The 27,845-nt window shown below is 38.6% G+C and overlaps 1 protein-coding gene across 5 annotated transcripts; it reads left to right on the forward strand.

The window, feature by feature from the left end:
• Nucleotides 1–140: 140 nt before the first annotated feature.
• On the forward strand, nucleotides 141–27,161 carry LOC139963113 (uncharacterized). 5 transcript variants are annotated; one of them, XM_071963635.1, is made up of 14 exons: nucleotides 141–338; nucleotides 1,583–1,750; nucleotides 2,358–2,406; nucleotides 3,808–3,951; nucleotides 5,331–5,455; nucleotides 6,127–6,211; nucleotides 7,429–7,578; nucleotides 9,889–10,022; nucleotides 11,582–11,734; nucleotides 19,571–19,710; nucleotides 20,261–20,330; nucleotides 21,387–21,912; nucleotides 25,229–25,390; nucleotides 25,931–27,161. In XM_071963635.1, the coding sequence occupies exons 1-14, from the start codon at nucleotides 267–269 to the stop codon at nucleotides 26,032–26,034; spliced, it is 2,082 nt and encodes a 693-aa protein (XP_071819736.1). In that variant the 5' UTR covers nucleotides 141–266; the 3' UTR covers nucleotides 26,035–27,161. The 5 variants fall into 5 exon arrangements, with proteins under 5 accessions (XP_071819736.1, XP_071819737.1, XP_071819741.1 ...); XM_071963636.1 differs by having other exon boundaries at nucleotides 143–338; nucleotides 21,387–21,906; XM_071963640.1 differs by having other exon boundaries at nucleotides 207–512.
• The last annotated feature ends 684 nt before the right edge of the window (nucleotides 27,162–27,845 follow it).

Consider the following 27,845-nt stretch of genomic DNA (forward strand, 5'->3'; position numbering starts at 1 on the left):
TGTTGTCGTTTTGCCTGTTAACCCCTGCAAAAGACACACAAGCGAATTCCTTGACTTGAACTTTTCCCTTTTCGACATATCCATACTGATAGGAATAATTATCAAAAGAGTACAAGTGAATTTTAGCTGTAAACGTTTGAATCTTCTTTGTGCGTGACAACACTTACAAATCCGGTGTGCAATAACGTCTGTGAACCTAATACGCGAAACTCCGAACTTGTAATGAAACACCGTGTGCAATGTAGTTACAACTCCCTGGTTATATTATGTTAACTTCGGAAAACGGGAAACCGACTACGGCAAGTCGCAATGTTTACAACTTTATCCATGTGGCCATGGTAAAGATTGTATGTGACATCGACCGAATCATTTATCAGGTGGTCGTTGTGGTATTATTAAGGCGAAAAAAAAGTTTCTATCACTGTCTGTATAAGTAAGTCATCGGACAACGGCGATAAAGTGTTATGGGCAATTCATGAGATCGTTCAGAGTACAACAACGATTGTGTGTTGGTACTTTGCAATCGACTTCTGTACCCAGGCTAGGCCTTAGTGCTACTAGTACTACTAGAACTAGACCCAGTAACGTTAGTATAGTAAACCAACAGTAGGCGATACACAGTTAGGCTTCATCTGACATGAGTCCTATTTAGCACCAACAAATGTTACAGCTAGGCTGAATTATAATGATGGTATTTAATATGTAGCAATGGACTAATCTAGTGTCAGTGCATGGGAGAGGCGCATAACTGTTGGATGAACAGTGGGATATTCGACTTTTGTTTTGAGTGTGCAAGCACAAAATACCACTCCTTTCCATCACACGATTCATCTATGCATTCCATACCACCCTTTCGAATTGGCCTATTTGAATGTTTTTCAACATCAGGGCACTTTTTAATCTGCTTCCCTTAAAGGCATTGAAGACTCGCCCCAAACCGCATGTGGCCATCTGAAAAAGTTAACTTTGCGTTGCTTGCAAGTGACGCTTTGTTCTTGTCGCTACAAAATGCAGACAGTATAGTAATGAAACGTGATACCTTGTTATCTTTAGCTGGACCTGAGTGTCCATCGCTGTATTGTTTGTACACTGTGTTGTGGGTATTGACCCGCAGCTGTACTGTATGTACTGACTGTACACTAGTTTCTAATTACCGATGGTAGCAAGCTGTGTGTCTGTATTTTCTAGGATCGATAGTGGTGTCTAACACTTCTGTTACACCTCATTCAAAACTAGGTCAGATTACCGGCATTAGACATTTCTTTTTGCGCAAGTCTTCACACCCTTTAATTCTTCAACAACAGGGACAGTTTATATATACCCATTTTATATTTACTGCAACCAAAAAAGCACTTGCATTACAAAAGGGTACATCATAAATACAAAATAGAGAACGAGTAGCCTACCATTTATTACCAGAAAGGAGAACTAATGTAATTTATGGAAAAGGGGCACGTTTTAGATTTTCATGTAACATTCAAGAGAGTTACCTATATCAAAGGAATTTCTATTTTGTAAGTCATGTCAAAACCTTAATTCTGCCAAAAGCCATTTATTTAATATTTTTCACAATTTGTTTCAGGAAATGTCTTTCAAGAAGTGTCTGGAGGATGCAACAACACATTTTCTTCGATCACAGTTTACTGACTGTTTCACCTTGTTGCAGGAAATGAAAAAAAGTACAAAGAAGTCTATTGTTCTACAAAGCATCATTTTGAACAATTGCAAGATTTGTGCTCAGCAACTTGAAGTAAGATTTTATGAGTTAGAATGTTGCATGCAAGTACACTTGTAACCTAGATTGTGTACATAACTATTCCATTTATACTGTAGCATGCACTAAAACCTCACTATTTTTAGTGTTATTACTCCCAGTGGTACTGGTGTTAAGAACATGGTATGCCAAGAAAAAATACTTTAATTTGGAACCAAAAGATTGAGCTAGACATTGCTTTTCATTTGAAAAATACTGGTTTATGATATTAGGGATATATATTAATATATGTGTTTGCCCATGATATCATTTGCCAAACCAGTCAAACAGATATTCCAAACGTCTTACTGTCGATCTCCAACACAAAACCACATTTTTTACTCATAAAAGCAAAGTAAATTTTATAATAAATACAATTTTGCAATTGTAAAACTAACAAAACAATGAGCCTTCAATATGAAAATCACTGATTTGTAATACAGTTTCTCTAATGTATTAAATTACCCTTGTACCCTGTTTCTGAGAAAAAAAGAGAGAAAATTGCCTTATCACACAACGTTGATTTGACTTGACTTTTATGTTCCTTTTAAACAAAACTAAACTTAAGTAATATTCTTTGTAATCTGTCTTTTTCTTTTGCCAGTCTTCTCCAACTTTAAAATCATTTGAAGATATCTTACACACTTTGAAAGGTAAGTACCTCAGAATAAACTAGCTGTGTGCTTCAACTAGAATAATTTTGATTGCATTAAGAAGCTTCAAGATGCTACAAATGTGCATGCTTAAGGAAGCTGCACATTACATGACTGATCATGAACCTGACAAAATCGACTGTAGTCAGTCGTAGGGCTATAAAGGCTGGCGCAAATCGAGCATATGAAACATATTTGATATTTGTCGTAGCATAGGGGCCCCCGCAGTTGAGTTGGGTCGTGGCACATTGCGGCTGAATACGATCGGACGCAAATACAACTAGGTGACCCCGACTGTCTCCAACTCTTTCCAGAGTCTCGTTGGGTCACTGTTGGGTCGGTGGAATTTGCGCCTGCCATTAGTCGTCACAATTAAAGATTTTACACATTTAAGTTAGGTTGTAAAGTGTGCAGGGGGGATGGGGGATGGCTTTAGGGGTCAATAATGGAGGGAATGTTGACCAGGAAGGGAAAGTGGAAAGAGGGAGATGCTGCAAAGTAAGTGGAACATTTATCTGTAGGTTTTGTCTCAAGGTTACTGCCACAATCTTCATATGTGGACAGTTTGTTGGATTTGCATAATGGCTGAATGACAAAATCTGAGTTCTAAGTTTGTTTGTCTACAGGTATATTATTCTTCCTGCATAGGTTCTTCAGTATAAATACAGTGTTGTTTCATATAGGGTCATATGCCATGGTGTTCTGACTACTTCCGATACAATTTAATCATCAGTAAAAAACATGATGGTTGCTGAGGTTCATCAAATTATTGTGACAGTCTGTGAAATAACAGGTGGGCATTTTTTATAGTGGTTTGGAAATATTTTTTTCTAATTGAAAGAATTTTTTGGCATTGCCACAATTTAAAAAAAATTCCTTGAACTATTTGTATAGCCACCTCTAGTTTCTGACAAGATGTAGCTAACAAAATGAATAGCATTTGAAAAAAATCGGTGTGATGTTTTAAGAGAGTAAACAGATGAGCGATGGTTATGATAACGAGGGATTTATTCTGATCACTCTTTGTTGTGAACCAATCTATTTCTTGTATATAAGACGGCTGCCGTTTATTTACTTTCATATGGCAGAGGGCAGTATTTACTTTAAGCATTGATGTAAACTAATCAAAACATTACAGTCAGTATGCCCTTTTGTATTCTGTGCATGTTTATGTCCCTTCTGTTACTGTTACTTGTCATTTAGCCTCTGAGGAAGATCCTGCTAGGATCGAAACATCAGGCCAACTTACTTTTTACACAGTCTCTTACACAGGCTCTCTAGTGGATAAGCAGTTTGCTAACAGTTTTATCTTATATTGAATGTAAAATGTTGTATAAACACAGGTACCCCTCATTAGTTTAAGTTTTTTTAAACTTGATCTTTCAAACCTTTCCTAAACAGGTGTATCTCCTACCAGGGTACAATCAATTGTACAGAGCATAGTTCACTACAACCGTCTTATTACACTTCTTGAAAGTCCACCAATCCAACTGGAAGCCAAGGCTGCATCTGTTGTATTGTCAATTCAGAAATATCTGACAGAAGGTAAATCCATCATGAAGGATGGACCCATGTGTATGTTGGGTCAAAGTTCAGTTATATTGTGACTGATTTGCTTTATATACAATGCACCATGAGATGCCCATCTGAGCCGTATAAAATTATGCATTTATAAGTAACTGAATTTTAATTCACCAAAACTGTGATATGATTGAAAACTGATTTTACTTCTGAAATTATCATTGTTAACGATGTGGCTCTATGACATACGGTATCTCCCTTAGTTTATCTTGAACTTACCAATGGGCTTGCTGTTAGTGCATTCACGTTTGTATGTATGTATTTTAGATCCTCCTGCAAGCAGAAACTCGCGAAGAAGCCTCATGAGTTATCAAAGCCACAAGCTGACCGAAGTCAGTCTCTTACATTCATATTTAACGTCCATAATTATGAATTGTCAATTGCCAACAACTCTGTAACTGGATGACATACATTAATTTTGGAGTGACTCGAAATGGGGACCTAATGATTGGAAGGCACCGGCGTTAACCACTGAGCTAACACTCCTAACATTCATAAAGTTGTCACTTTCGCTGGAAATGACTCTGCCTCAGCCATGATACACTATCACATCATATATCAGGGCTCAAAATTCAGGCCATTTTCTAGCTAAATGCCAGTGAATTTTGCTGTTAACTAGTCTAACAGAAAAGGCACTGGCATTTTTTTCTGCCAGTGGACATGAAGTTCATAACCACATAGTAGTTGGGTAACACTTGTCGGTGACAAAAACTCAGTATTTTTCTCAGCTAATTGTCAACATACAGTATATTTTTTGGCTGCTCCCATTAGCCTTTACAGACTTAACTAATAATGCAGTTATAATTCAGAAAAATAACAATGGGAACTGGAATTAGCCAATAGATTTTATAAGCACTTTCAGATTTAGTAGGGGATTAAAGGTTGTAAAACTCTAGGGGTGTACATCCATTGGTAGTACTGCCTGTCTTTTAAAGGATTGCTCTGTAATACCTCATGAATATGGATGAGGTATCATATGTGTTGTTTTGCAGGTTTCTTTCCTACTAATCAGGGTATTATCACAAACAATCCTGTCTTTTCATATATTATCACACTTATGTTGACTGCCCATTTGGGGATGTGGGGGGGGGGGGTTGGGGGTTGCATTTCATGCACCTCACAGTGTTCACTTACTCGGGACTTGATGGAGCCATGTAGGGATACCACGCTTTGTTTCAGGAAGAAACTGTAAGCAACCAACAATTTTCATTTGAAAGATGTTTTCATCAAAATGAGGGAAACAAATCATGATCTGTAGAGAAGTTTTGTGTGTTTTTCACAACGGTTTGAATTCAAGACTTTCTTTGTGGATCTAACTCAACATTCCTTTCATTTTCTCGCAGTTCGTCAGTGTCTGGATGAATCTTCCGTACCAGTCACACTTTTAAAGTGCGCCCTCACTTTATCACAGCAACTAGCTGGATTGAACGTCACTGATTGGACAATTCCAGCTGACAAACAGTCAAAGGTGAGGTATTAGTTCAACCAACTTTAAACAGCTTAGTTCATGAAAACTAAAATTTGTATGTGATGTTTATGTTTTACTTATTGTCTATTAAGTGTGAAAGGGTGAGTTAGGGAATGAAGGGGGCTGGTGTAAGGGGGGGGGGGCAGACAGGTGACTGATTCTGTTCATGCAAGGACTACACATCAAATTGATCCAACAAAGACCTTTAACTCAGCTCTACAAAATCAAGTGGGGAAACAAGATTCCTTTGTAACTAGTTTACAATGCTTCACCAATTCGTCAATGATAAACATTCTTGAGTCTCATTCGAATGCGGTTTGAGTTATTTTACCTATTTGTAGATTACATCAAAGCTAAATTTTCAGGGAAATAAAATGTTAAAGAGCTATACATACATGTTTCAAGTTTGTTACATCAGCTCTCTTATGAAGTAAGTTATCATTTCTCTGCTTCTAATATTCCTAAATTCTTAACAAAATTATGTATCAACAATTTAGAGTACTCTTCTTACAGACCATGTAAAAAAACATATTAAAAATGATTTGAAGTGATTTTTAACTGTTACATATGAAGTCATTGGAAAGATGTCTAATATTAGATCGTCTCGCTACAAACATGTCTTAAATATCAAATTCTTGGATCAATCACAAACACTTTTTTTTTTTTGGCAGGAGTCGTGGTGCATTGTCATGATGATACCAACTGGGTGCAAGATACTGACCTCATTACATAATACTCGTCACGTCAATGAAACATGTGAGTTTGAAATATTTCAGGTTGTTTTCAAACTCCAAGTCACCAACATTTGACTCATCATGTGATTGTCTGTGTCCTATTTTCCCCCTCTCCTCTCGCTGAGTTACTGCAGGGAATAAGACAGCATTCAATATTGTGTAGCAGTTATATAATATACTATGGTTGCTATGTGCAGAACTGCTAAACACTCACAAACTTACATAGCATTTGACCTTGGCCATTTTTGTGTAGCATTTTGTGATGCGATACTGGATAAAATATTCCCCCAGCTGAGATAACTGGTTTGAACTCTTGTTTTAATCCAAAATTGCTTTGGACTTTTTAAATTGTTTCTGTCATTGCTTTACTTATACCCGTTGTATAAAAAAGCCTAACCTCTCTTGAAATCACATTGCTGTTACTTAATGGTTTGAAGTGATTTACACTGGGATCATTGGGATGTGATCCCTGGTTTAATACACTGTATGTATCATACTGTGATCCTTGGTTCAATACACGGTATGTAATGTACTGTGATCCCTGGTTTAATACACAGTATGTATGGTACTGTGATCCCTGGTTTAATACACAGTATGTATCGTACTGTGATCCCTGGTTTAATACACAGTATGTATCGTACTGTGATCCCTGGTTTAATACACAGTATGTAACCTACTGTGATCCCTGGTTTAATACACAGTATGTATCGTACTGTGGATTCTGCCTTCCGCCAAGAAAATGCCATTTAGGGATCATCACCAACTAAGGGCTGGTTGGGTCAGTTATTGTAAGAGCATAGGTTGAAATCCTATTCTAGCCATAGAATTCTTTTCCTTCTGAAAGTATTTTAATTAAACATACAATTTGCAACAGATTAAATGGAGGCAGCCTTCTGCATATTTACTTCAATGTTAATTAAGTGATTAACTAATGAATACATTTGATTTTATGATATTTTGTCACCCAGACAAACTTTTTAGTATAATGTGAATCTCATGCAAATGGAATAAATTTTATTTAGTGTTTTATTCTTTTAATTGGAATAAATCAAGCTACTGATCTGCACATGCTCAAGGATTATTGTAAAATATCACCGAATTATTGCTAGTTTTAACACTTGTCAATGTTGTCTGCTTGTTAGAGGCTGAAGTTGTAAAAATTGTGAATAATTTTGTTTTTGTGTGAGTTATAACCACAATTGGGAATTGTCAAGAGTATTTTCTTCTGTTCCATTACAGATGATGAGTTACCACTGGAGGGTGTACAGGCTTTATTAAGATGCCAACAAGCCTGTCAGGCAGGGTCTTGGCAGCAGGCAGTGAAGATAATCAAACACAACAAGAAGCTATGGAAGGGCAGCTTGAAGAATAAAATGAATTATATTAAAAGTAGGAAATGAAAGTTTGATCAACAAAACTTTGTTCTTTAAGTGGAAATTCTGGGTTGAGCTTCAAGAATAACACCACCAGATATGCATGACTTAGATCAAATCAAACAACAACAAATATTATATTCTAGTGATGGAAAGTTCACTTCATTATGTGTGGTTTCAAACACTGATCTGTATATGTATGATATCAAGTCACTGAAGTACTTTATGTGTGGCTCAAGTCACTGAAGTTTCTGTGATATCAAGTCACTACAATATGTTTGGTATCAAGTCATTGATGTATGTGTGATATCACTGATATCATATCACAGAAGTATGTGTGGTATTAGGTCACTGATGTATGCATGCTATCAAGTCACTGTAGTATATGTGGTTTTATATTCTTAAAAGATGTGTGGTTCATGTATGTGGCTATCAAGTCACTGAAGCATTTGTGGTATCAAGTCACTGAAGCATTTCATTTAGCTAAATTATGTGTGGTTTCAAGCCACTGATGTTTGCTTTCAGCATAACTAGTATTTATTGTTTTCATATCACTAAAACAGGTGTGGTTCATTTATGTGGGTATGAAGTCACTGATGTATGTGAGTATGAAGCCACTGATGTGTGTGGGTTTGAAGTCACTGATGTATGTGGATCTCAAGTCACTGATGTATGTGGATATCAAGTCACTGATGTATGTGGATATCATGATGTATGTGGGTATCAGGCCACTGATGTATGTGGGTATCAAGTCACTGTTGTACGTGGGTATCATGTCACTGTTGTATGTGGGTAACAAGTCACTGGTGTATGTGGATATCAAGTCACTGATGTATGTGAGTATCAAGTCATTGATGTGTGTGGGTATCAAGTCACTGCTGTATATTGATATCAAATCACTGATGTATGTGGGTATCAAGTCACTGATGTATGTGGGAATCAAGTCACTAATGTATGTGGGTATCAAGTCACTGATGTATGTGGATATCAAGTTACTGATGTATGTGGATATCAAGTCACTGGTGTATGTGGGTATCAAGTCACTGATGTATGTGGGAATCAAGTCACTAATGTATGTGGGTATCAAGTCACTGATGTATGTGGATATCAAGTTACTGATGTATGTGGGTACCAAGCCACTAATGTATGTGGGTATCAAGTCACTGATGTATGTGGATATCAAGTTACTGATGTATGTGGGTATCAAGTCACTGAAGTTCCATGTCGTGGTTTCAGTTGCTATGTTATTGATTTTGAAAGTCTTCACAAAATAGAAGGGTGTTGTGGAGGGTTGGTTTACCCTCATGATCAAGGATTACATACAGATCATCATAACATTTAAGTTAAATTGAAATAATGATATGCTGATGAGAGGTTGGTCATTCCCAAATTTTGGGCCAAAAATTGTCCTAATATGAATGCAACTATGCCCTTTTAAATTTTACAGTATTTAACAAGGAATTAACTGATCCTTTTCAGTTTGTGTTTCCTTTCTGGCAGCAAAGGAACCTATGCAGTCAGGTTTGCGTGCGACTGTGAGTGTCTGTTTGCATCTGTGACACTTGCTTGGGTCTGTGATAAGTCAACAACATTTTGGCTACAATCTGACATAAGGTTTCAGAGTTATTGCAATGTAAAGATTTTTGTGGTCCACATTCATAATGTCAACACCAAAAACGATTGGGTCCACTCACCTTCTCACTCTAATACATCTACATAGCAAGTATGAAAAATATTCCAGGCCTATTTTTGGGCTGGGTGGGCCAAAATTTAATATCCACCTTAAATGCATTTGGGATGCATTCTTAGGGCCTGAATTTGTGGGGCCCAATATTTTTGGGACCATGTGGGCCCACATTTTCTTTCCATTGCAATAACTCTGCAACCTTATGTCGAATGGTAGCCAAACTTGGTATACAGTTGCTAGTGAATAGCTGGTACATGTAGGCCAATTGGGCCCCAAAAATTCTGGGCTCATTTTTAAGCCAAGTTTTATTTCCACCTCAAAAGCTTTTTGGGACACATTCTGTGGGCCCAAATTTGTGGGGCTTATTTTTGGGACCATTTGGGCACAAAATTTGACTGGGCCCAAATTTGGGGGAGGAGCCAAAATTGTTAAATTGCAATAACTCTACAACCTTAAATCAGATTATATCCAAACTTGGAATACGGTTGTTGGTTAATGGCTGCTACACGTGGGCATCAACATTATGATATTGGGGGATGACATACAGCACTTTAATATTCCACTGAGCAAGGAACCATAGTGCCCATTGGGCTCTTCTTTAAATGTAATTTTACTCTAAGTGTCCATTTTTTCCTTCAGATTTCTGTCTTTACAACCTCTCCTCATTTGATGAAGCTAAGCAAAGTCAGCAGGAACTCCTCTTGAGGTCAAATCTGACACCATCCTTAAAGGTTAAAGGTCATCAGTTATTGGGATGTTGCTTTGCACAGCAGGTTTGTACATCCAATATTCAGTAGTTTAGAGCAAAGTCTCTGTATTTAAAGGATGACTTAGGACCCAAATTTTCAGTTTTCTTTTTCAAACTGTAAAACTACTCACAGGACAAGTTACATTGCAATACCACTATAAATCATTTCACAATATGAGCCTTTGAGCATCATCACTTAGTCTAATACATCAGAGCAACAGAAATAAGACAAAGATCGTAAGCGAACTTAAGTAGTCTTAATACAAATGCATTGCCATTGGTTCACAGACGCATGTTGCTGAATTTCATTCTAGGATGTTCTGTGTTGATTATAAACTTAACAAGATCATCTTTAGCAAATAAGTTTAGAATTTTTCAAACAAAGTATGTAGTTCAAAATTAAGCCAGATCAGAAGGAGCTGAGGTTAATCTAACTTCTTAAAGTAGCATTCTCAAAAGTTTATGTAGGTTAATGGTAAATAACCTGGTAAACAAATGTAGCGATGGAACATAGTGCATTCAAAAATTTAGTCTGTTTTGTTGGATCATGGTGGGCATATCAACCAAGAAATTTTGCTTAAAGTCATTAAGGACCTTTCTGTGGCATACAATTCTTTGTTCCAGTTATCAGTTTCTGTTACCTCTATCTGTCCATAGTAGCCTTTGCAAGGAAAGAATTAAAAGTCAATATTGCTAGATTAATAAATGTTGAAAATAATAAAACATCTAAAAAAAGTTGTGATCAATGCAAATTAAAAGTTTTGATCAAACTGGGAAAGAAAATCAGTCACTTGATTTTATGCGACTGGTAACTTCTCTTGAAGTGAAGTGAATCCTTCTCAGTTAATGCACTTGCCACGTATTTATGTGAACAATTTTGTTACTATGGCGAAGAGTAGCATAACCATACTTATAGCCTTTATAAAGTCAATGTTATCAATTATATGATAACTGAATGGTATTACTGTAGTGAATCTGATTTAAATGTGAAGTGGCTCAAAAATGTTAGCTAGCATTTCTCTTTACAGTGACCTCAAGTCAATGACTCAAAGGGACATTCCTGTAGCAGGAAATGTGACACCTTCCTTAAAAAGAAAATATTCCACACTGTTATTTGAAAACCCCATGATCCCCATCCCAATATCTTGCTCCTAACTTGGGACATGGTTGATGGAATGTGCACAGTTTGGACTGGCTAAAACTTTAATTCTTCCAGAGAGTGGATCACAGTAGGTGGTCTGTGACATCATTACAGCAAATGTTCTTCAAAAGACTAACTTTCCTATTTATAATTTTCTTATTTATTAATCCTTGAAATCCTCTGGTCACTTGTAATATGCATGTAATAATTTGGATGGAAGTTGGTTATTTGTAATTTTTTAATAGCTTAATTGATACCAGTTCCACTACACTATCAGTTTGGATGTGCAGGAATATGTCATCATGTGATCAACCAGAACAAATGCACCATCTAGTCGCAGGAATAATACTGCATGGCTGTCACTGTCGTATCCTGTTTTAGTAATTAGTGCAACTGTTTTGTCATTTTCAAACATTTATGATTTTTTTTTGGTTTCTTGATAGGGCAAGTTCCAGTTAGCAATCACTGAATTTAAGAAAGCCTTGGCTGACGTCAACCAGGTATCGCCTCTTCTGAGTCTGTTCAATCTCTCATTGCTCTTCCTTGAGGTTGGTAGAACAGATACGGAGGTTGAAATTCTCAGTCATCTCATCAATGTAAGTTTCTTCAAATGTTTTGTGAATTTAATTTTATGGAATGTAAATGCAGAGTTATCCAGATGCTGCTCATTACAAACTTTATTCTGCAAAATATCTAATATCACAAAGTTGTACATCATCACAACAACATAAGTTGACAAACTTGCAATGCTAACAGCAGTTAAAGCAAATATTCTATGCAGTGAACATTTTGATTGTCTAGAACATACAAAGAATTCCTACCATAAGACTATAAAGGATGTCTTAATCTAGGGTTAGGGTCAGGGTTTAAGTAGGCTGGCCTGGAAATTAAACAAATGTTATTAAAGCAAAAGAAATATTTGTTTTTGAAATAGAGGAAATGAACAGAGAAGATTGTCCCACAATATATCAGATAAAGGCTGTTTTTTTCTATTAGTTTATTTCAACTATATATTAATATACAAATAATGTATCCATTCGAAATTAGCAAACTTTACTTAACGAATTTTAGCATTACCATTATAATAACAACCAATGCGACGAATAGAAAACATAATTTGTGATGCGAAATGAGAAAATGTACAAACATTTTACAGAAACATTACAAGAATCAAAAAACAATTACTATAGAAATATTACAACCAACAGTAACAAAAATATCAGAAGTAAGAATTCGGAATATGCAACAGTCTAAAAGGATTAGCCAAAATGATAAGGATTTGAGATATTTATGAATGAGGAAAGAGCTTCCATGAGATCCTTGAAATAAATGTTCTTCTTATTAGTCTTTGTTATGTCCAAAGATATAGTTCTCAATCTTCAATGCGGATGTGAACTTATGTATAAATTCATTACAACTTAAGGTCTTGTTTTGACACTCGGTACTGAAAATAAAGAACTTAAGATGAAGAATGAGAAAATTATAAGGGTGACATTTCTTAAATAAAAACCCAAAGAAAAAAAAATGATCTTTTGTGAAATGAAAATTTGCACCAATAACCTTATAGACCACTTCACCTATCAGAGAAGATGTGATGTGACACTCCCAAAACATGAAGAATTTAAATTTTACAGAATGAATGTAAAGTGTTGTCAGGGATGCTCATGAGGTTAAGGAGTCTGTTGGTTGGAATAATTCGATGTAAGTCTCATCTCAGAAGAGTGCCAGGGCCTACTGAAAAATTACTCCAATCTTGACAATTGAAACCCGTAAACTCTGCTTTCCATTTGGTCAGAGCAGTTAGCTCCACAGCAACCATAGCCAAGTAGATATTACCATAAACATAATGAGAAACAGAACCTGTATCCAATATCTATTCAAACAAGCAATAAGGAAATCAAAGTGGTATTTTCTACATCCTTAATAAAATTACACAGTGGGTCAGAAAGAACCAAAAACGAATGAACCAGCTGCGATACAGCGTAACTTTAAACCAGAATGTTGCTGCGAATAGGGATAAGATCTCTTGTAGACCAACGCCACAAACAGCTTTTAAGCCTCGAAAGTTTGGGGATGTAGTTTAATTTAATGAGATCGTTTCCATTGTGCGTTAATGAAATACCTAACTCCTAACGGGACCAGCGGGAAACTTTAAGTTATAGTTCTTTTCAAAAAAAGAGGGGGGAGATGGACGTAAGATCTGACAGGGAAATAAAATGGATTTATCTACATTAATAGTCAAACCCGACGACATTTTATAATAATGTTGATGATACGGAGAGCTTCATTTAAGGATTCCCAGCTACCGTCCAGAAAGAAATTCAATACCATGTAATCTGCTACACTTGTGTAGATAGCCAAAACCTCAGTACAAATAATAAATTAATAAAGGGCTATGCGGGCAGCCTTGCAAACGCCTCGCTGCACCCGGGAAAAACTTGTAGAAAAAGCCATTATTGGCGACAGTAGTTCCAATAACACATTTCAGTCTGGCAGTGATAGCCTTTGCACCAGCTTATAGTCTGTATTAACTAAAGAATTGGGTGGTAATTTTTTAAGAGGGTAGAACCTTTATCTGGTTTTGGAATGAGGGTTATAATGGATTGTTGGTGAGAGATGGATATGACTGTAGGAGTAATTCAAAGAGTCAACTACATAGTTCCCCAAAAGATACCAAAACTTTTTCTTAAAGTTAGCTGAAAGACCATTACTGCCAGAAGATTTTCCGTTATTTCAAGAGCTAAGTCAATACTAATGTAAGTTCCCTGTTGCAGCTATTAGAGTCATTGTGATTTAAATGCTTCGGGGGCAAATTAAAGAAAATGGAATGCCGGTTAAATGACTGCTCTTATATTAATTTTCATAAAAAACTTATTAATATTTTGGAGAATAATATTATAGTCTTGATGAATATTGCCATTAATGTCACATATCTATGAATAGAAATATTTTGTGTTTGTTTCGTTTCTCGAGGTTGAGAAAATATTTAGTGTTCAAGGCTCCTTGTTCCACCCAACGAGCCTTAGAGCTGATAATAGTTCCTTGAAGTTTAATGTCATAGAAATTCCCAAAAACTTACCTGGTTTTAGGGTCTACGAGCGACGATACCTATCTCATACTTACACAGCGTCCCCCCTTATCTAGCCTACTAGTCCCATTCTGGCAAATTCTACCATACCCCAACTGGCCACCCACCCTGCTCTTCCTCTTAGTCTCCAGAATTCACATCGTAAGGTCTTGGCAAAATGGTCAAAGGCCATTCTGCAGAACGGGGCCAGCAGGCTAATGACGGTTCCCGTGTCCTTTCTGGATATTCCTTCCTCCGATGCCTGTTGGAAGGAAGACGTAGCCACTTCGGCGATCAGGAGAAGGGTCGACGCCACTTTCATCCCCTGTCGGGCTGCCCGGTCGATATCTGACAATGTGTTCTGCGACTTGTTGATAGCCGCATTGTTGAACTTTCCGTGCGAGTTAATCGCCCCCGCAGCCTTCAAGCTATCCAGCGCTGCCTTTGGGATGGTGGGAGCGGTAAACAAGTCTTGCCAGCCCTCCTCATCTACCTTGACTTTAGGAGCGGTGTTGCGATCCATGGGTCTCCAGGTTCGGGTCCTGCAATTGACTCGAACCTCTCGTAGCATTCTCCGTAGACTGGCATCGATGGTCCTGGTGCATCTCTGGCGTTGCCCAGGGAAAGGCAAGACTGTCTCACCTTGGGAGGATCGTGTGTCTGGGGTGGTTGGCTGGGAGGCGCGTCCTCGTACTGTAGGACCCGCCGGATCGTCTCCACTGCCTTTCCGCAAGCCTCAGCCATGAAATCTGAGCCGGAAGGGGCTACCGGCTCCTCCTCCTCTGCGGAGTAATCCCATTCCTCGACCTCTTTGAGGTCGCTCTCCCCGAGTTGTTCCCGTTCCGGGAGCTGGTCCTCCTCGGGTTTACGCCGCTTTGGCTCCGATCCCCGCCATGGGTCTCGGCCCGTGGGTCGGTTTTCGGAAGCCGGTACCTGCTCGGGTGGCTGTTGGGTCGCCTGGCCTGGCTGCGACCACTCCTGGAAGAGGTTCCTCAGCGTGCTCACGAACGCTGGGTCTGCCCAGGGGGAGGTGTTTCGAGCTACCTGTGGCTCTCTTTCCATCTCGTTGGCCCTGCGTTTCCTCCTGGGTGGGTCTTCCTGGGCCGAGAAACCCTCGAAATCCCGCTGGGAAGCCGGGATGGAGCCGTGTCCTAGGCTGGACCAGACGTCGCTGGCCCGGTCTTCCCGATCTTCCGTGGGCTCGTCTCCGGAAAGAGCCACATCCTGCCCGGGCCGTCCTGGCTCCCGGACCTCGGAGTGACTCTCCGTGCTCTGGCTCCAGCTCCGGGGGTCGGACCTTCCGGCCTACCCGGATCCTGGGTCGAGCCAGCCTCCTGGCTGGCTCTTCGAGTTGAGCTTGAAGGCCTACTGCAAGCACGGCTACTTTGGCCACCCACTCGTGATCCTGGGACGGCTCAGCCTGCCTGCTGGCCTCCCGAGTCGGGCTTAAAGGCCTACTCTGTGCATGCACGGCTACTTCAGCCACCCGCTCTGGATCATATTGGGACCCTCCTGGGTCCCGACTGGAGACGGATACTCTGGGCCTCTTAGGCTTCTTCGCCGGTGCCTTTTCCTGGCTCCCTGAAGCCGAGTTGTCCCGGTCTTTCTTCCGGAATTTGTCCGCCAACCAGTCCTCCACTTCCTTCCAGCGGTCCTCTGGCCAGTTCACACAGACATTGCATCTGGTGGCTTTGTTGCAGGTGCGACATCTGAGGCAGGAGCCGTGTTTGTCCCATGTCACGAAAGGCCGGTACCGCTTGCATTTGGCGCACGATGGTGCCATATCTGGGAACATGTGGTAAAGGAAATCATGCACACATATAGGTAGACAGACTGTCTATCAGAGCCGGGAACACCGGACAAATGTAAATCCTAATTGCTCCACAACTGTCACGCCAAAATGATGGAAAGTGGCGGGAATGAGCGAGCACCTCTGTGTACCGAAACTAAGCTTAGGGCCGGGGATACCGGACTACCTTAGTGCTAACTCAATTCCCAGTTGCAAAGTCCGCGATTTTCCGCTAAGGGAGAAATGGCGAGAAACATACATGTATACATATAATACGCATATAGTCAATGAACCCCTGACACTAGGGCAGGGAATACCGGACAACCTAAGTGCCGAACTAAATCCCAAGTTAACGAAATACCCCCGTAAGGTGATCGAACCTGTGTACAATTGGACATCGAATCTAAAGTGACAACCGCAACCGCAACCGAAGTTGTAGCAAAGTAGCAAGGCCCCGCGGCCTAAATGCTACCAAGCTAGGCTATCCTAACGAACAAGAAGTAGCTAAGGCCTCAACTGCCCAACCGCTACAGTGTGTTAGGCTCTGCCGCCTAAGCTGTGACGCAGTTACGAAAACTGACGAAATTTTCAGTGCAAATTTTACTTATGAAAAACGAAGGATACCCGACAGAATCGGCTTGATTCTGTTGCTGGCCGCTTGTCGATGCTGTTTCTTCAATTTCAGTTGATATGGTAGATGTTATCGTTAGAAAATAGGAATTAGAAAATTCATGAGCCAAAATAAGACCAAACTCTTTGAATTCTGGCGAATAAGAGGAAGAGCAGGGTGGGTGGCCAGTTGGGGTATGGTAGAATTTGCCAGAATGGGACTAGTAGGCTAGATAAGGGGGGGGGAGGTGCTGTGTAAGTATGAGATAGGTAGAGGAGTGAAGTAGATGCAGCTGTTCATTTTGAGCATCTTTTAATAGTGTTGGTGTCTCAGGTAAATGGTTGTTGAATAGGTATTGTTCCAGTTGGGCTAGTTTTTGTTGGGCTTTCTTCCCTTGCAAAATCTATGCTAGCTTTGCGTATGAGAAACTTGAGGCCTTCCCATCGCTATGATACAGTAGGTTTGGGTGTGAGATGTCGGGTACATAGTCCTAGAGGGTATTTGTGATGAAAAAAACACAATCTGAGTCACTTAACAGAGAATTATTCAGCTTCCAGTTACCTGGTCCTCTCTTTTCATTGGCAAAAGTGCATGAGAGATTTACAAAGGAAGGGTCTGATTCAGTACCTGGAGAGTGTGACAAGTTGGATACTGAATGAGCAATATCTAAACGGCAGTAAAATCTGGGGTGATATTGGTGGTCCATGTATAATTTTCGGACCTGGCATTTCTCTCCCTCCATATGTCGATTAGGGAAAGCTCAGTCATAAAGAAATATATTCATTTCGTGCATGAAAATTTGTTCTATGCTGCCTCCATCTCTTGTCGATGTTAAGACTAAACACAAAGCCTCCCATGGTCAACATATCGCAAGTAAATTGAGAAATGGTTTGGAAAAGGTTATTAAAAAAAGAAAGGGTGATCCTCGTTGAGACCATAGATGCACAGAATGGTCACAATTTTGTCAGTAATCACTATATCAGCAATAACATATCTGCCTAGATCATGACAATGGTGCTTTAATATATTAATGTTCAGAGCGGGGTTAAAAAGAATGAAAACCCAGTAACTGTCAAGAGTGCCATGATAAAAGAGAATTTGTCCTCCCCACTCATTTGCCCAGAGTTTCTCGTCCACAGATAGGGTGTGAGTCTCTTGTACAAGAATGGTTTGTGCTTTCCTTTGTTGGAGACACGTAGGAGAAAAAACGCCACCTTTTATTATTCTGGTGCAGTCCTCTAGCATTATAGGAAACTATTGTGATATCAGCCACTTGGGAACACGAGGATATTAAGTACTGGAACAGCAGATACATCAACGAACTTGATGATAATGGAGGATGAACACAAAATGACGATGACGAATAAAAACAAAAAAGTCAATCCAAATAAAGAGATACCATAGAAGTAATGGTTGCCCCTTGCAATAGGGATGGTTTCCGATGTGGAAAAAGGGACATCCTTGTAAATGGTTACATTAACATGCCCTCCCGGGACTTGACGAAAAGTAAAAGTGGAAAAGACATCGGTGAAAAAATGCACATGCTCATGTTTGCCTAAAATTATATGGTTTACCGTTGCTTCCACGCCAACAACCTTGTCAAAAAAGTTATCTGGTGCCTTATTTCTAAGGTCCTGAACTTCTGACTTCCGTTTCCTCTCTCCAGCCAGATCAATCTTGGTCAGGTTATCAATGATATAATAACGATTGTTTGATAGGGCTTCTCTTGCATGCTTAAAGGTGGTAACTTTATCTTGGTAGTACGAAAGCTTCACCAAGATGTGCCTGTCTCTATTCGGGACTGATCTTCCGTCCCTGTGATCCTGTTCCAACCTGCAATCCTGGATTCCAGTTTCATTTAGCACTTTTTTGGCAATTTCCAGGCAGTTTTCTCCATCTTGGGTTGTATAACTAACAATTCTAATGTTGTTTCTCCTGGAGAATCTTTCATTCTTACTTATTTGTTCTAAATCGCTAATTCTATTTTCCTCCAGAATCTTCAGTCTATTCTCAAGGGATGAGCACTTCTGCTTTAAGGCAGTGTTCTCTGCTGTAGTCTCTTCAACTCGCCAGTTGTCAATAATCTTTGTAAACTCTTGTTGGAGGCTCTCAAATTCTTTGACCATACAACAGCTCTTTAAACTGTTAATCTTGGGTGGCCAAAGTACTCACTGCCTCTGCCTGTAGGGCTTCCATATCTGATTTCAGACTGAGTTGGACTGGTGTTGTGTTAGGCTATGGCATAGGCTTCGCTGACTAAGGGCCTGCTTGTGTTTCTTGATTCCAACACTGCCTTTTGCTCGAGTGAACTTGATGAGTACTTTTTTTTCTATAGGCAGGCTTGACCTGTCATGCAGGACTTGAACCTGCGAGCCTTAGATCACAAGTTCACTGCCTTAAAGGCAATGAAGAAACGCTCCAAACTGTGTGCGGCCATCTGAAAAAGTTAGCTTTCTGTTGCTTGCGAGTGACGTTTTGTTCGTGTCGCTACAAAATGCAGACAGTGATGAAACATGATACCTTGTTATCTTTAGCTGGACCTGAGATGTCCATCGCTGTATCGTTTATACACTGCTGTGGGTATTGACCGCAGCTTTATATACTGACTGTACACTAGTGTCTAATTAAGACGGTAGCAAGCTGTGTGTATTTTCTGGGATCGATGGTGGTGTCTAACACTGCTGTTACACCTCATTCGAAACTAGGTCAGATTACCGGCATGAGATGTTTCTTTTTGCACGAGTCTTTACACCCTTTAACCAACTTGACCACAACTCTCTCACACTATTAAGTCACTCAGTGTGGTTACCTGCTCTTAGAATGGCATCACAATGCTTGTTGAAAATTTGAGCATGGGTGACCGTTATCTGACTTTCTAGCATATTTGGGGGCAATAGCTGATTGTGACTTCATAATGTGACTTTTTCATACTAATTCTATGTTGGTATTGATGACTATCTTTCTAGGCCTCTTCTGAGATCCATCCTACTCTGCTGCAAGATTCCTGTCTAAACTTTTCTCCTGGCAGCAACATTTACATTTCAACTACAGACCTACAGATCAAAGCCATGTATGTTTATGCTCATAGATGCTTGCAACTTGAAAGGTGAGTCTGCAGGGTGGATTTGGGGGGGGGGGGATTTATGGATGTGATCAAAATTATAAGATGATCAAGACTGAGTTTCAAAAAGTTTCAAACTGAAAAAATAAATGAAATTAGAATGGCATTTTATCTAATGACAGGTAATTATAAGTATATAGATCAGGTTATAAATTCAGAATGTGTATTCCTTATATTACTGGTTCCTGTTTATGATTTGCTATGGTTTCAATTTCATAAACATAAGTAAAGAAACACAAAAACCTCTGGTACCGACGCTTCAGACCTTACTCAGAAATCATAAACACTGGGAAGGGGCCAAGCAATGTTTGGTTGTAGTAGGATTCAACCAGTGATCTTACAGGTTACAAGCCTTTCAATCTACCAACTGAGCTATCCAGCCTGGTTGTTGATGGCAACCCCTACTGTATATAGCCATTTCTTTCCTGGGAATACCAGTCAGAAGCCACAGTGCAGGCTTTTCTTTGCTCTCCAAATTTGCTTTATAATTTTACCAGTCATACACTCTTGATGATGTGGTTTATCACCATAATAGACTTGAAGAAGCTGCTGGGACATTTCTTGATCTGATTGGTCATTTAGAAGATGTTTCTGTTACCAGATTGGTGAGTGACATATCTCAGAATGATTGAGAATTTGAATTTTTTCTTCTATTAATTTACCATTGCTTCTTCAAATGACAACATTGAGGGAACCAGCAGAAGTTTTCTCTCATTTGGTGTGTACGATAGAGCCAGAAACCTAAAGAATACTTAAAAAGATGTTTTCCATTTTTAGTATAAAGTTTATCGGAAAATACCAGAAAGCCTCTGTTTCTCCGCTTCATACAACAGTTTGCTACTACACGCTGGTCAATATTTAAATTGAAATGTTCTGTGTGAAAGCTATATTTCTTAGTCTAAGAGTATCTGTGTGAAACTATTACACAGTCACAGAGAGTCTGACAGGTTAACAAAATATCCTCCAATCATTCATAGTCTTGAAAAAGGTATTTTGCATTGGATGTGTGGTATTGTGTTTTATTTTATTCTTTGATACTTAAGTTTCAGAACAGTTTAGTTCTTGATCTCATCTAGGGAGGTTTCATCTTGATTCATCTCAAAGGAAGAGCTCAATATTTAAAAATTGCTGATTTGTTTTCTGCTTTTCAAACCCTATCTGGGCAACTGAACCTTTTAGAATATACAGTAGTGGAACCAGTAAATTACTCATTACTTTACATTTGCCGGGTGACAACCTATATATGTAATGCTTCCATAATGGTTTGATAAATCCCAACCAGCTATTGAGAGTAACACCTATTACGATTTGGCAAAATTTGGAGAACTTAATGAACAAAGACACAAAGTTGCCTTAACACTGAAGTTATTTGCAGGAGTCATCAAGTGTCACTTCAATTTTTTGTTTAACTTTCCATTTTTTTAAAAAGTGGTTAATATTAACAAAGAAGAGTAAGTAGGGTGAGGAAGTTAAGTTAATATTTGTTGGATAAAAACATCCTGGAGGGTGTTGTGTTTAATCAATTGTACTTATTTTTTATGGGAGGGGGAGGGATGGGGAGAGGGTTTTGCTTGGTAAATTAGGTAAAAATGACGACCAAAATTAAAAAAAGGAATGCTTATATTCATTGCACATTTTCAACGATCGCTTTCTCTTTGCAGGGATACAGTTCTTTACTACCAGTGGTTACCCCAACCATTTCACACCTTTACCTTGAGGCTAGCTTTGCACTGCTGGGTGTCAACAAGTTTGAAGAGGCAGAAGCAATTTGTGACATTCTTTTATCTAGGTCTGAACATTGCAAGGTCACAAGTCGTGGGTTGTTCCTTGATTCTAGCACCGCTAAGACTGAAACTAGAAACTCAACAGAGGGAGAGGAGTGTAAAGTGAGTACACCTGGTGGGTTTAATGAGGGACAAGAGGATAATTCAACAGAAATGGTTACAGATGTGCGCCTGGATCCACAGACTGTTAGGGATAGGTCACTTACAGAAACACTTTGTTTAGCATCTGCTCATCTGATTAAAAGTGAATGTTTGATGAAGATGAGAAATCCTTCAGGTAGCTTAGAGAGCTTGGATAAAGCTCTTCACATCCTGCATGAATGTTCATTCAAGGAAAAAGAAGAAGATGTTGCTTACTCATCTGGCCCGGTTACAAAGAGGAGGAGACTAGAGCCAAGTAAGTGTATGTTGCCACCATATCTTCTTTATATACAAATATGTAACCCTCTGGAATGCCTTGTTTTATTAAGGTACAGTGTCTTGGATTTATTTATCTATTTCTTACATACAGCCTTCTGGAAAACCTCATTTCTTCTCTTGAGCAAACAATGTTTTCGTAGTCGCTTCCAAGTAGAGGAAATTGTTAGTGATGGCTAAAAGTAGCGTTTTTTTGTCATCTAAATATTTCTTAGATGCAGTACTCCCATCATAAAAAGTTAATTTATTCAACTATGCAAGTTACATTTCCAATAATCAAAGAATTTGGTAGTTATTTTAAGCAATAATTGTATGGGTTTGATTAATATTAAATTAAAATACAAAGTGTCCTAGTGACAAGTTGTCAGGATTTATTGAAATTGTTAAACTCCTGTTTATTATTTACTGAACACAAGAAACAATGAGCATTTTTCATTGGCAGATTCATCTGCTTGCAAAGAAGATGCTGTTTGGATTAAAGCCTCAAACCCCAAAACTTTTATTTACTTGCTTTAGTGATGTACAGTAACTTCACGTGCCCCTAACTTCTTTTACTGTGTTATATAAATATGTAACTGCACTGATCTCTGTTATAGTTGCAGTGGTTGCAAAATCAAGGTGTCACCACATTTTTAAACAAACGTTTAACCTACTAAGCTGAAACAAAGACAACTACAAAACTACTACATTGAAATAAGGAAACATAAGTTTTGTATTTTGAGGCACTTCCATGAATCATTTCACCCATTTGTTAGAGTTATACAGTTAACTTAAAGGCATATGGGAAGTTAGTCAAGTTTGTTCTTGATTCAAGCAGTTGGACTCAAGACCTTTACATGTATATACAGTACCGCTCACGTATAACTCCGCGTAGACGTATACTCTACGTTTATCTACGTGATTATACATGATTATACGATGTTATACGTTTCTGTACGCAACTTTCTACGCGGTGTCTACGAGGTGTCTACGCCGCGTCTACCAGCGAAAAACCCTTTAGGGCTTCGCTCTAGTGCCCCTGAATAGGGATTATACGCGCGTAAAGACGTACAATCTCGTATAATCTGTAAACGTAGGGTGTTGCAGCCACTTTACATAGCAGAGCTTCTATGGGTTAGAATAAACTGTGATGAAGAAAAGAGTCAGTAAACTCAGTATCGCACCAAGCCCAATTAATGACTTTCCAAAATATTCAACCACAGAGTTAGCATATACTTAAGCCAATAAGAATAAGAGTAACAAAGAAAACAGCGCTTCTAGGAGCACAAACGATTGATACAATCAGTGCAAAAACTTAAGCAAGGAAACAATATTACTTACGACAATGTGCCCCAGTCTGTTACTATTTATACGAGTTCCTCCCGTTAGGCATTAAATTGAATGTAGGTAACAATCTATGAGAACTAGGTAGGCCTTGGCCGATCCTACCTCTTAGCCTTCATTGAAAGATACACCGTATACACCTCGCAAGAAAACCACGATAACCTTAAATGAAAAAACAATATTTTGCACTTGAAGATCTGACTTCCCCCAAAATGCAATGATAAGGTTTAGACCCAGTACTTCTTAATACATTGAGATTCCAATTACTAGTCAAAAATATTTTCTGAAGAAAAACCTTACGATATTTTTCACAAATATTGATGCTTAGATAAGTGCTTCCTCACAATCAACAAGCCGCCCCGAAATTCGCTCCGCTTACGTAAAACTTCTATATATATAACACGTGGAAAAACCTGAGTTTTTACACACATAATTCCCATTGACATTGGTCACAGAACATAAGTAGGTCATCGACATTCGAACTTGCCCAAATTCATCGCACCATGGGATCGACACAACACATTGAACATGTTGGTACATTTTCCCGCCATCTGGACGCCGAGTGTAAATTTTGGTGTAATATGCAAATTATTAATGGTACTGTGCTCCGCAGTTAAAACTTAACCTACTGCGACACACACAAATTTTGGGAAGCTGTTGTAGAAGGAACTTTTGTATCAAATGTAAAGTACTGTAAGGTACTATAATGTATAAAAGACGGTTTTCTTCAGGTGGTAAGGAAAAGGGGTCTTTCGGTGAACTCAATCTCTTTGTATAGTATTTGGATACTTAAAATGACCATGTACATGCAGTTTCTATTTCTCTTTAAGTAAGCTCTACTTAGCATTTTTATCCTTTGTGGATCTTTATTGGAATAAATACGAAATGTATTGTTTGACACCAGTATTTAACGGTAAGCATTTCTTAAATTGTTGACTGAGCTTCAAAATCCATTTTCAAAAAGTATGTTTTCATGAAGGTTTTATAAAATCAACATATAGCTAGGGTAGGAAAATATTAACTTAACCACATTAACGAAAGTTGTTCTATCCAAATAAAATACATGTTTCTCGTACTGAGATCTGAAAAAAAAACGGGCGGCCATTTTTCTTCTTTTCATGTGGCAACCTTTACAAAATAATTTTTAAGGATAGCTTAGATTTCTTGTAATCCGAATAGAGACTTGGGAATAAAGAAAAAGGAGGCCCCTTGCACGGATGAGAAACATGTTTTGTTTTTAACCGACCCTACTTCAAAGTTGTTGGGTGGAAGTTATTTCTTCTTTTCATTCTGTCGGAACCAACGGTAAGTTATGTAAAAAATTGACACAAGAAACGCTTAATAATACTTTATTATTTCTTCAAAATGTTGCCAACTATTCAAAGTAAACTTATACTCCGTGGAACATAACCTCTACCACTGAAAAAAAAGTCGGGAAAAGAAACACTGAATAGAAACCCATTTAACGAAAAACAGTTATAACTTCTTTGCCGGCAAACACTTTACCTGCTTCCTCTTCACTGCTAGGTGAATATCACGTCTTAAACTACGATTTAAGAAATGGCTGTTTCAAACATCTCACTAATTCTTTCGGCGACTTTAATCCTATTCATTGAGCACAATAGCATTTCTTGCGTATAAATTCGTACAGGGATTATACGAGGTGTCTAAGCGGCGTCTACGCGGCAATTTGTTTGTCAACGAGTTTATACGCGATTGTACGTGTTTATACGTCTTTATACGATTCTGTGCGCGTACACATGTCCAGTTATACGTGAGCGGTACTGTATATATCACTACCTGGAGAGATCTGATAAAACCATGGATGAAATCACATAGTTTAAGGATAGAAGTAGAGACAATAAAAATTCAGAGAGATTGTCATTACCGCTGTCCTTAGAAAGAACATTTGTCCTCTTAGCATCATAAAAGTTAATACAATATACTTTCCTAATTTAACTTTTAATTTTTTGTAACAGACCAGCGCGAGTCCAAGAATTCACAGGATATTGATCGATTGAAACAGGATGTAAGACTTCTCAAAGGAAGAGCCTACAATAATAAATCCTTCATCCTGATTGGTCAAGGAAATCTTCATGAAGCTCTTCCAGTTTTACTTTCCAGTTTAGAATGTTGTCCAGGTAGGTGGTAATGATTAGTCAGCATTTACACTCATACTGTTGCATTCATTTTTCTGTTCATTTGTTTGTTCTTCGAACTATCTTCGTTCACCATAACTGCAGTGCAATGATGATGAATGAGGTGCCTTCACCTCCCTCGGTATTTGAGAAAGTGCTCTGATGCTTAGGTACGCTCACGTCTGTTGGATGGGGACTATATATAAGTGTTGGTCCTTTGAGCAGGAATGGATGCAACAGCTGCACACGCCTGCCTCTAAAGGCTTGATATATTAGGTGGTGTTTATCCACAGTCATCACATGGATAGGGTTTCAAAATGAGCTTCGGTCCCCTTTTTAACCCTTTTCAAAAACTATAAAAACATGCCAGTGAGCAAACTATAGAAAGAAATCAAAGAATATATGGACCATCCTGATAAGGGATGACAGGAATTATTGGGTGAAGGGATGAGGATCGAGGATCGAGGGGAAGGGAGTAGATTGGATTGGGAGATAGAGAAGGTTCTGTTTTTTTGTCATTAGGTTTAATTTGATCTATTACAGAAAATGCTGATGCCAGGAAAAATTATTGCCTTTTACTCTTTAAAATGGGCCAGAAGAAACAAGCTTACATGGAATGGAGGAAATATCAGAATAGCAGTCCTTGAGAATTTCCACTGCTGGTTATATCTGTACAGAAATTCAAAGCAGTTCTAGAGAACTGTCTACAGCAGAATGGTGTGTTTTCCATTGTAACATTTCTCATCTAGGAACAACGATTCGAGCATCAGCTATTCTGTTTAGTTGATTGCGTTAAGAAAGGAAGAGACTCGGAGAACCAGAGAAAAGTTCAAAGAAGAAAATGGTGCGTTTCCAATTTAACATTTCTCAACCAGCAACAATTTGACAGATAATTATTTGGTGTTAAAATTTTGTGTAGCAGTATTGAAAGCTCTCAGTTTTGTATCATATTAAAGACAATGGGGCCTGTGTAAGCTGCTATACATCTTTCCTTTGTATAGCAACTTGACCAGTTTGCATAAAATGTTGTGATATATTTAAGGGATAAACTATGTCAATACTTTAACTTTGATTGCATGAAGGTCGCAAAAGAAACTCAAGCAGATTTGATAAATCTCCGATAGTAATATTAACATCTCATCAAAATGAAATTGATTACCTTTGCTCCGCTTGTCTCATTTCAAATAAGGAAATAAACTGATTCATTCATTCTAAGCCATCATGTTAGGTTTATGTTGCAACAAATGAACAGAATTAAGAATTATTATTTACCCCCTTGTTGTTGAACCTTTTGTTTGCCCAAATAGTTCTTTAATATAAATATTCATCATAATTTACATATAACCCAGATCAGGTGACCAAATATAAATCAAAAAGAACAGTATTTCAAAAGCCGACAGTACCAATGAAATGATGAAAAGAACAATTATTCATGATTATATTCAATAAAATATCTTAATCTCTTAAAGTATACATAAACAAAGACTGCACTGATTGGCTGTGTAATAACTAGTAGCTAGCCTATGAGCTCATAGGGCCTAGATGAATGTTCCAAATGCAGCTGATTATGCAAATTCCATCTATCTGTTTCTTTTGATTAAGTATGAATTGCAGTTCGGTAGAGTAAGGATGGTATAGGTTTATAACACTCACAGCTCCTTTCGCCAAAGTTTATCACAAAAGAGACACAGTGAGATTCCTCAATGACTTCATGGAAAAGATCAAAACCGTTCTCCACCACCATCATAGCAAAGAAATAACAATTGTAGGGCCACCACCAAAGGATTGGCATCAGTAAAAACTAGCCTCACGCACAACAAACTTCAGCACTGGGTCAGCATCGACCACAATAACTTACAACTAAACAATAGATATTCCAGGTTGAAGTCAGCAGCTCACAACAAAGCTTCAGCAGTAGCTCCAACTCAGTGTAAATTGCATAAAGATGAACAATTAAATAATGAAACCTTTTAATAAGAAAAAAATACAACAATCACAATCTCCCCTCCTAAATTGCCTTGTCCCAAGTGCATCAAATTAGCCACAACTATTTGCAAACAATCTTTCTTTCAGTTCAGTAAAAATGACAATTTCATTTTGAATATGTATTTTTCTGCACATACCAAGAGGAACCCACTTTGTCACAAGCAAATCTTGTTGGTGGTTGTTGCTCTTGCACAGGCTTCCCATCAGGAGAATTGGTAGCTCTTTGAATCTGTCAAAGTCGGTTGCAGTTCCATAGTTACCGGCTATTTTTATGGTGTCATCTCTTTCCCAATGCTTGGCAGGATTGGTGCTTTCTTTGCTTTTGACAGTTCCTCACTTTCATCCTACATGAGAGTAAGCTCTTCCTGGTCAACTGGTGGTGACTCATTCAATTCTAGTTCAAACAATCACTATCATCAGCTGCAACCCCAATAGGCTGTTTACTTTTGCCGAATAGAGCTTCATATGTATG

Source organism: Apostichopus japonicus, chromosome 21 (genome assembly GCF_037975245.1).
Source record: "Apostichopus japonicus isolate 1M-3 chromosome 21, ASM3797524v1, whole genome shotgun sequence".
In the NCBI taxonomy this organism is placed as follows: Eukaryota; Metazoa; Echinodermata; class Holothuroidea; order Aspidochirotida; family Stichopodidae; genus Apostichopus; species Apostichopus japonicus.